A 10,722-nucleotide genomic window follows, 5' to 3' on the forward strand; every position below is an offset into this window, starting at 1 on the left:
AACCAATGGTCACTCTAACTGTTCAACGTATGCTATATCCTATTTGTCCCACCTCTTGTATATGTTCCCCTTGGTGTTGAGTGTTTTTATGTCAAGCATGGACTAGAGGTGGTTGGTTCCCTCATCCTACCTATGTATTCATGAGAGCGTCCAATACCAAGTTAGTTTGTGATCCTTATAATGGTGCCATTCCATCCCTCTCATTGCATCATGGGAATTTCATTACATGATTAGTTTGTCTTGCATTTATGTCACTTTTCCTATAGCAATAGTGAGGTCATTTGTGTTGTTAGTATCCTTGTGCCATCGTGATTGATATGGCAGGTGAATTGTGTTGTTAGTGTCCTTGTGCCATTCTGATTGATATGGCATCTGCCATTTTATGTGTAATACAACATGTTATCATCATATCATAGACGATGAAATTGTTCTTGTGTGTTGCTTTTGGAGTAAAACCTTAACGTAAGGCCGAAGAGATTAAAGTGAAATAAGTAAAGTACACATGGTAACAATGGGATGATAGAAATGATAAAAAAATTAGTTAGAAGAGAGAAGTAGTTTAGAGAATCGTTCAGGATCCAAGATCTCGTAAAACTTTTGTCAAGATGACATCATACTAATATGATATAAAATACATACTAACTTGCTATTATAAAATACATACAACTTGCTATTATAAAATCCATACTAACTTGGTATTATACTTATCAAAACTTGATAAATAAGTTAAATTTTCTATCTGGCCACATTTGCATCATGATCATTAACCTCTTGGTCACCTAAGTCATCTTTAATATGGCCACCACCAAAGATGAGTCATTGAAATAGTAGCAAAAGAGTTATCTCCAATCAAAAAGATTGAAGAAATTAACTTCAAAAACAAGTAGAAAACACAAATAAAAAAGTTAGAAGACAGTTGCATGATAAATAGAAAGTATAAATAAGCTTCAAAAATTAAAAAAAGTTGTGATATTGCTATTAAGATTCAATTGTGTAATTTTTAAGTCAAACTAATTAGTGTTGGTCACAGAGGTGAAGCATCAGACTTTCTAGGAGTTCACTCATCCCAGTACTACTACATCTCAAACATGCTTAACTACAGAGTTTCCTCCATGGTTTAACCCACTCTGCTCTCAACCCTCTTCGCAAAACCTTCACCAAGTGTTATGCCTTATGAACCATTCATTAAAAAACCCCTTAAGCTTATCAATTAATAAGTAGGACATATTCCACAGCAAATAAAATTGTGATATTGGTATCAAGATTCAACTGTGTAGTATTTAAGTCAAACTAATTGATTCATGTTTCATGAGAAGTGGTTTACACACACTCATCTCTCATGACAATGAATAGAACAACTTGAGAGTGTTTAACTACAGAGTTTCCTCCACGGTTAAACTCACTCTACTCATGACAATGAATAGAACAACTTGAGAGTGTTTAACTACAAAGTTTCCTCCACGGTTAAACTCACTCTACTTATATCGATTATGTGCAAGGAACTAAATGGAAACTCATACCAAAAATATAATATATAATTTAAAATGGCTCATCTAAAAACACCAATATAATGCAAAACCCTTAAAGAAAATTAATTTGTATAAGATAAGACAAGATTTAACAAAAGAAAGAATAATCAAAACTCTTGAACTTCCTTAGTGTTAATCTAATCCAATAAACAAAATACGACCAATTAAAATATGATCAATCTAAATTATAACAGAGAATTTATTGATAGTATACTCACTACTTGATATCCAAATGTCAAAAAAAAGATATTTAGCTCTATGACCAAAAGAATGAATGTCTAAAAACAAATGTTGGTATTAAGCGAAAATCAATCTACATATCAATGATGTGTCCCAATTTGCATGTGCTCACAAAAAGCAAGTCTTTTAAAGAGTTCCTGTCAAATTAATCTTTCATGTGTACAATGGTATCAAGCTGATATATGATCAAAATTGATCTCTATGTTAATGATGTGTTATTTATGGTGTGCTATTAATGATGTGCCTCAGTGTCTATCCTAGACATGTACTTTAGACAAAGAATAAATCTTCAAATTTAATATAAAATCACAACCACAAACTAATCTTTTCAATTTCAAAACATCTTTTTAGAGTTCCAATCTTACTTAGTAAGAGTCTAACAGTCTCTTCTAAAAGATCTAGGTTTGTATTATTAGCATTCGTCCACGACTTCTCTTCTACAAGATCTAGGATTTTATAAGTGCCTTTTATGGTTCTTTGTTGCAAAATGATAATTCTACTTCACAAAAGTGAATAAGGATATATATATTAAAGGCTCATACACATTTCTTACTTCTTGCTAGTGCAGCAAATCAAAATGTGTTGCTCTTAAATTGCTTTCAATGGTCTAGCGTGAAAGGTTTCCCAAAAATGCGTTGATGTGAATGACTAAGAGGCATGCACTAGATATCTTCAAATCTTAAATTTCCCGAAAGAACCAAGGACAGGTCAGTAACATTAATATATCAGTGTAGGCAAATGATGAAACCAAGGTTGGTAATGAATACATAAAAGTAGGTTCATATATGGACTTAATAAATGCGTTGGCAAGACAAACGTATAGAATAGTCTAAAAGCTAGTAGATGCATCTATATCCGACTCTGCTCACAACTGGGGCAAATCGTGATAATGGGCATACTAGTCAATGAATGAAAACATCAAATGCCAAAAGAGAAAGCCCTGAACTTTGAATTTTGAATTTTGATGCTTCCACAATCACATTAGAAGACTAGTGTCAAGAGAATTAACATCCGTACCTAGCCAACAATTTCATATGCCAAAAGAGAGGCCTGAATTTTGAAGCACCTCAGAAGCCTATGAACGATACTTATATGGACACAGTTATCTTTCATACAAATTACTATTGAACAAAATTTAAAATACAAAATCTATGGACACAGTTATCTTTCATACAAATTACTATTGATCAAAATTTAAAATACAAAATCTACTAATGATATTGCTATCAGGATTTAACTCTCTAGTTTTTTAGTCAAACTCATTGACCCATTTCATATCCGTACCTAGAACACGATTTCATATGCCAGAAGAGAGAGGCCTGAATTTTGAAGCACCTCAAAAGCTTATGAACGATATTTATATGAACACGCCCCTGCAGGTTCATCGGTGAACTCCTCCGAGGGCCTGCCCGGCTAGCATCCCACATGAACACCACGGCCCCGGCCTGCCAATTTATATAAGGTTTACAAACTGTGTGTAAGAGACATAACTACATTTGTCAATCCAAACAGAGATTGCGTGTGAATATGATATAATTCTATAGGAAAGGTCTTCAATCAAAATTGGCTGAATCGCTACAATGCGGTGCAGTCAAAGGCTAGTTGACAAATTTCTGTAGAATTAATCCTTGTTTTGAAACAAATTATACACAACTTCTGCAGAAGTAATCCTTTTTGAAACAAATTATACACAAATTTCTGCAGAAGTAATCCTTGTTTTGAAACAAATTATGCACAAATTTCTGCAGAAGTAATCCTTGTTTTAACAAATTATACACGAGTCTCTGCAGAAGTAATCCTTGTTTGGAACAAATTGTACTTTCTGTTAATGGAAATAGTTGCCTGGCTTGAATTATATACAACAGAAGGTTTGGTTAGGAATATAGAAAAGAGATTTGACAAGTACAGTGTCCATTTCCAATTTTCCCATTTAAAAGAATCGCAGGGATGGTAGCGCTGCCCTAAGCAGTAGGCTATCCTTGGTATACACTGTACAATCCTAATTGTCCATAAGATGGTTCATGATGGCACACCATTTACTTACAATATTATGTAATGAGCTCAAAAATCAATGAATCAGTACATTTATGATGTCAGTGTTGTAATTTGCGAACTTTTCTTATACAAGCGCCTCATCTCCTCCCTGTATTCAATCAATGATGTATCTGATATTGACGGGGTTAGTTCCACAAGATCCCCCATTTTAAGCTTTTGATTGAGGTTGCTGACAGTTTTTTGATTAACCCTCGGCCTCAGTTCCTCTTTAATGGGTGCCTCGTAGTTCAGTTTGTCAAGCAGCTGCTTGACAGTTATATTAGGTGGTTGTTCTTGCACGGTCATCTGCATCACACCATACAATGAATCCCTCATTTCTTGGTACTTGGCTATTCCAGAAATATCTAACAGAAACACTACGATAAATGCTTTTCCTCAGCATATTAAAAAGAAAGAAACCTTATACAGAGTGACCACAGTAGGGCAGTAAACTCAAAAAGTGCAACAAATAACAATTTCATCTCAAAGCCAGAAAAGAAGACAATAAGCTAAGAGCGCACAAAAGGTTTGAGCTAAAAAAGATACCACATACGGTAAAACAAAGAAATAAAATAAGAATGAATGGTACTTCACTCACTTTATCATCTTCCAACACAATCACGAAAAGGTTCTCATCCGTGCAAAATGGTAATTCACAGAACTTATCCATGTATGGCCAACCATCCCTGTGAGAAGGGAAGGGGCAAGGGGGTCTCAAGCCTGAGTCCTGGGAAGAAAGTCTCAGCTTAGTGTCCATCATCTCGCTGAGCACCCATCTTGCCCATTCCACCATTTGAATAGTTGATGAAGAGTGTTCTGCTTCACCCTCCTTATATCGCCAATGTGCTGCAACTCCAAACTCAGCTTGCTGATGCATTTCCCTAGTCCGTATTTGTATTTCCAGGGGAAGATCATCCTCACCCCAAACAACAGTGTGCAAAGACTGATACCTAAGGTATTATTGAAACAACCAATCTGTGTCAGGAAACATCTTATAGAAGTTCACACCACTCGGCTTCAATCAACCCAATAATTATTTTATCCCAGATAACAAAAACTAGCTTACCCATTAGGTTTTGGTCGAGCAATGTAATCTTTAGACTCCCCTGGGACACCTTGCCACAAATGATGAACAATACGCTGTGCATCATAGCAGTCTTTATCATTTAAGACAATAAGCCGGAGCCCACAAAGGTCATTGATTTCATCAATCTTCTGCTTCTTCCTGACAAAAACAAATAAAACCTGCCTTAATTAGACTTGGAACATCAGAGGGTTGAAATATATATACAAGTGCAGACAGTGTGTTAATACTATGGAATGCAGAAAGCATACTTCAACATCTTCCGATAAATGCTGTACAAGCTCTTAGGTCTTCCATATAGTTTATAAAAAGACATTTTTTTCTTCAGAGCATCATCCAATTTTTCAATTGCAGACATGATAGTTGCTTCTCTCGGACCTTTAGCAAGTCTGGCAGAGAGTTCTTGGTATTTGTGTGGATTGAGATGCTTGAAGCAAAGGTCTTCTAATTCAGCTTTCCAGCTCCATATTCCAAGTCGGTTGGCTAAGGGAGCAAAAATCTCCGATGTCTCTTTGGCAATTCGCTGTTGTTTTGGAAGACTCAACGCACCCAAAGTCCTCATATTATGCAATCTATCTGCCAATTTGATCAATACTACCCTTACATCCATCATTGCAAGAAACATTGTATGAAGACGGTCTGCTTCAACACTATTGCTTGCTGTATTGTTGTCACGAGCAAACTGACTGATCAAACTTAATCTAGATACCTGAAAATAATAAAAACTTGACATTAAATGGTGAATCATGAGTCTTGTTGAATTAAAAACTTATGGTACCAGCAAACAAGATACCCAGACCTGACAAGAGAAACTCATATGGAAGCCCTAAGTGCAAACATAAAGATCATCCACATCTAAACAATTAAAGCAACTACAGAGGGCATGCAAGAAATATTAAAAGTACTTTGTGAGTTAGAATCATACCCCTTGCACCAAATCTGCAACATCTTTTCCAAATATGCCAAATAAATGACTGTAGTCCATAGGCGTGTCATCAAGTGTATCATGGAGCAATCCAGCTATAATTACATTCTCACGAGATCCAATCATTGCAAGCAAAATTGATGTCTCCACACAGTGTATTAGGTATGGATCACCACTAGCCCGCACCTGCATGCAAAAAAACATATATCTAGTTTTTTTTAAATGAACAATTAGGAATATAAATAAAATGCAGTAACCAAATTTTGTTCAACAAGATTTGAAATCAAATAGTGATTTAATGCTATTGAATTGTTATAAGGCCCATCCCATCAGATGAACAGCCTTGATGGCAAAGTAATTCAAATATGCACATTCCTAATATCTATTTTTTTTAAATTTTGACAAACTTTTGGCATTATTGTAGGTAGAAAAACAAGCAGGGCATTTTATCATCATAACCAGGAAAAAGATCTAAAATTAATATTCATTGCACAAGGTTGCTCTTTACTCAATCATATCATAAACATTAAAAGTGATTGAATCAAGTAAACATATAATATAATTTTTTGTTTCTGGATTTGATTGTGTGTTTGCCTCAACGTTTCAGATCACACTCCATGATCCATCATTATTCTCTCATCCTGATACAAAAAATAGATGCAAAAGAATACACACAATCAAATCCAGAAACAAAAATTTAAATTTCAAATGGATTGTGGAAATCTGATAAGATTAAACACATAATATTTTACTACCTAACACTTTTTGGGACTGGAAAATATATGACATGATTTTTTTTATATAAAACCATTTTGCTCAGAGATTTTCATTTCAGCCTGATCCTTCTCAAATTCAATAACCGTTCTCTTCAAAACAATATAGGCATGCATGATCAACATAACAACCCTTTAAGTCCATATAGAAGTTCTATTGTCAAAACAAATCATGAGAACTTACTACATGAACATGTCATCTGATTAAAGTTTGATATTGCTACCATAAAGTTGGCTCCAGGATGTAAATTTGAACAATTATTTCATCAAATTTCCCAATATTTGAAACAACCTCGGTCCTTCAGTTTGGCTTTCAGATTATCTGGGTTGCCAGGACTCGCACACAATTTTGAAGGCCCTTAAGCCAGGAATTCATTCAGGGAGTTGTATTCAGTCTTCCATCGTCTAATACTTCAGAGAGCAGCGTACAACTTGGACCCAGTAGCAGACGTAGACTTCAGTTGGAAGGCAGAAGGCAAGGGTACCTTGACATTTATAAATGCCCGAGCCTCCTACAGAAAAAAAATAGATGATTACTTTTGAGGCTTCCAAATTTAAAATTCAAAATACCTCACACGAACAGCTTCTACTCTCTCAAATAGGAAAAAAAGTTTGGAGAGTGTGAGACAGGTCTGCATGACTGCGATGAACAGGAAGAGAGCATACTATGAAAAAGCCAATCCAAGTTGAGTCAACATGGCTTTGCAAAAGAATTGGTTATACAGCAGATGCCAGTAGAATGAAACACTGACACTTTGACTTAATCTTGAGGAATGCTAAATTTGACTTCTGAACTCACAAAATGTGAATTCAGCTTTTCAGTATGAATGTGTGTAATAATATCAAACACTTCTCGTAGCCAAATAAAGTGGCACACCTGAACACATGACCCTGGTAACTATCTTGAAGAGCTTCCTATAGTATCTGCACTTCATATGATATGATAAATCAAGTTAACTTTGGATTGATTTATTTACGTCTGACTGACTATAAGAACCGCTCTCAAATGATATTTTGATTTTCCATTTTCTATCTGGCTGATTACATTTATTTTGACTTTAACTTCATTGTCTTAAAAGGTCTGTTTGACCCACGAACAACTGAGGCATTTTTTCTGGTCTCTCCAGTAAACCCGCTCATCTAACTGAAGCTACTCAGCTGAACTTCCTCTGCAACAATTAGTGTCATTTCCAGTTACTCCAATCAACTATGATTTAGAGAATAAATGCACCCAGAATTCTTAACAGCTACAGCTAGATAATGCTTCATAGCAAATTGCATAGATAGAGAGGCTAGATCGGTATTTTTAGCCAATATGTGTGGAACAGATGACAAAGTCGTTGAACTCTCTTTAATTTCTATTCATTTCTCCTTAGACTCCATCTAACTACAAGTTGAATTCAAAAGCTTCTGGATTAAAACTGTGTAGGAGATCTCTGTATCAATGTTTCAGATCACACTTTGTCGTCTCTCGTCAGGATAAGGAGAGAGAGATAGATTGCACACTCTCTGGTCTAATTACACATTATAGTCTTCAGTGCAAATAAAAAATTGAACTCAGGTAAAACTCCCAAAATTGGAAAGATCTCCTAATTGAACGCTAAATAATCTACATGGTTTTTATAGTGTGCCGCCTAAACAGATAGGCAATAATATTGAAGATGTTTTAGAACATCAGATAGGTTATTTTGTATTAGGACACAGATCCTAAGCGGTCTCCTGTGGACCTAAATAATTAGTCCTTTATTGAACTAAATCAGATTCATCATCAATTGAAGACAGATAACAGAGAAAAACTCCAATTTGCAGATTTAGAAATTTAAAACTTTAAGACGTTAACAACGGACACTGAATCCAGAAAATCATAAATCTAAGAAATATACACCAGTAAAACTAGAACAAATCTAAGAAACCTGTTCCATTTACTGCCATGAATCCAAAGCCTGCAGGTGTCTTCCATTGATTATAAAATAAAGAACTCTTGAAGGGGAGAAATAAACATCCGGAAAATAAATTACACACCTGTCCTCGGTGAGCTTTCTCCGCATAACGAAAGGCTTTAACAATAGAATCCTCCTTAAAAGCCTGGTGCTGTGCCTGTGCATCATGAAGAATTTCCTCTGCGTAAGGCTGTAAATCATCTGTAATAAACGTCCCTTCAAGATTGAAAGTGAATTCTTGATCATCTACAGGAACACAGGGACTCAGAGCGCTCCGTAGAAAAAAATTAGCGTCTCTGCTGATCCTAAGCACCTCCAATTTGTTTGAATGTTGTTGTATATATAATTCGAAGGCACAATTTTGATGGTGATGACTGAAAGAAACCGGCTTTAATCTGTGGGACCTTCCAGGCGAAGAGGTGGTGCTGCTGCAGGGCATAGGGGACTGAAGCACCGACACGGGGCTTTGCTCTCTGAGCTTGAGTGAAGAATAAGGATACTGTGAATCAATATCGGTGTGTGCAGAATGGCGGCGGGTTTCGAGCCCTAGACCTTCAGTTAAGCACCCTCGGATGTTTGGACTTGCAAAAAGGCTCGAAAGCCCTCCAACTATTGTCGTTTTTTTCTGAAAATCATCTGAACAGGATGAATTTGTATGACAGTGAGGGTGTGGTGGACTGTACAGGGCGGCAGCCATGAACAATACAAACAAATTCAGAGAAAAAATGTATCCTTGTTAAATCCTTATAAAGTAGACCAAAAAAATTGTTTGATCGCTTATGTGGTACTGCTGGATCTGAATACAAATGAAACCACGCCGTCCTTTCTGTTCCTTCGGGAAGATTTTATTGTTACAAAGTAACAGCTGACAACCTTTGCTTAAGCAGAAGAGTTCCTTTGTACCAAAACCCGGTATTGTTTTCCTTTTGGTTTGATACAATCAGGACATATTCCCTTCCTGTAGTTTAAGCTTCAGATTCACTTCGTTGTTATATATATATACACACTAGGTATACCTCCAGAAGACAGGGATTGACCTCGTCTCGTTTCAACTCACTGTGTATACGCCGAAGACAAGGTGAAACCGTCTCCCCTCAATTCACTTGACTGACATGTATACATTGCGTATACTTCCTGCCATAAAGTAAAACACCCAATTTCAGTATCCTTATAAAGACATATATACATTGTATATACCTCCGGCCGGCAAGTTAAAGTATCTAATTATAGAGTAGGCGGGCAGTTTTATATATGTTTCAGAAGGTTTAAAATAGCCTAATCTGGGTAACTAGCGTATATACAATGTGTATACGTCCGGCCGGCAAGTTAAATCCTCGAATCAACATATATACAATACGTATACATCCAGAAAGGGCAGCTTATGTTACAATCACGATTGACCTGATTGACGTGAGCATGTTTTGCAAGCCTCCGCAAGGAGGAGTTGCCTATGCTCTCCGGTCTCTGTCCAGTGTATATATACACAGTGCGTATACGTCCAAGATGGAGTAACAAGTCAAAACTGGGCGAGAGATATACAATGCGTATACGTCCAAACTGCGGAGCGAAAATAAATACTAAACGATCGGCAGATGCGTGGAATCACATATCTGAACATTCTTGAAACGCACGCATAAAGTTCCTAGGCTTATAGAGGAAGCAACTTTTAACGGCGCACCGTCAAAAAGAGATATGAGACAAACCCAGGAAAGAGGATCTCCAAGACGTGCACGACAATTAAAGCATCAGATATTCTGCGTCTAGGATTTCGCCACGTGTCCAGGTCTTAATCTGCTGTCTATTTCTGCCTTCGTTTACAAGCCACCCGCCCACCTGTCCTCTCAACACCTTCCTGTGCTACGTGGCAGCATTGGATGCAAGATACGTGGCGAAGATCTGTTGTCTCCTTGCTCCTTGGAATATTATTTAATGAAGTGGATAAGGTGTACTGTTTTAGAGATAAGGTCGGAACTTAAAAACTATTAAAGGACGGAACAAAGAAAATTAAAATATCATTTTTGCGCGTATTAATTTTCAAAGTTTAATTGAGTTTTATATTAACGTTGAGGACGACCCCGTTGCTGAGCATTAAACAATGCGTAAACTGGTCCTTTTTTTATTAGTTTTTTTTTTTTTTATTGAAATAGGAATTAATTCGCAGTTGTTATAGAAGTTTCCTTGTGGTCTTATAAACGTG

At 36.4% G+C, this 10,722-nt stretch overlaps 1 protein-coding gene across 1 annotated transcript; it reads right to left on the bottom strand.

Annotated features, from left to right (window-relative positions):
• Positions 1-3,568: 3,568 nt before the first annotated feature.
• Positions 3,569-9,492, bottom strand: LOC149538228 (putative GTP diphosphokinase RSH3, chloroplastic). Its single transcript, XM_089799603.1, has 6 exons — positions 8,608-9,492; positions 5,813-5,998; positions 5,139-5,596; positions 4,870-5,028; positions 4,402-4,753; positions 3,569-4,109 (listed from the first exon to the last, which is right to left on the bottom strand). Exons 1-6 carry the CDS (start codon positions 9,220-9,222, stop codon positions 3,855-3,857), a joined length of 2,025 nt encoding a protein of 674 aa, XP_089655729.1. The 5' UTR covers positions 9,223-9,492; the 3' UTR covers positions 3,569-3,854.
• Between the last annotated feature and the right edge of the window lie 1,230 nt (positions 9,493-10,722).

The sequence above is a fragment of the Cupressus sempervirens genome, chromosome 9, assembly GCF_028749045.1.
Source record: "Cupressus sempervirens isolate cs-2001-9-10 chromosome 9, ASM2874904v1, whole genome shotgun sequence".
NCBI classification, from domain to species: domain Eukaryota; kingdom Viridiplantae; phylum Streptophyta; class Pinopsida; order Cupressales; family Cupressaceae; genus Cupressus; species Cupressus sempervirens.

Excerpts from the sequence above, each read along its gene's own strand:
- LOC149538228 (XM_089799603.1), bottom strand. The coding sequence starts at position 9,222 with ATGGCTGCCGCCCTGTACAGTCCACCACACCCTCACTGTCATACAAAT. Across the intron at positions 5,999-8,607 it reads AGAAAGCTCACCGAGGACAG|GTGCGGGCTAGTGGTGATCC; the intron begins GTGTGTAATTTA and ends TTTTGCATGCAG. Across the intron at positions 5,597-5,812 it reads TTGCAGATTTGGTGCAAGGG|GTATCTAGATTAAGTTTGAT; the intron begins GTATGATTCTAA and ends TATTATTTTCAG.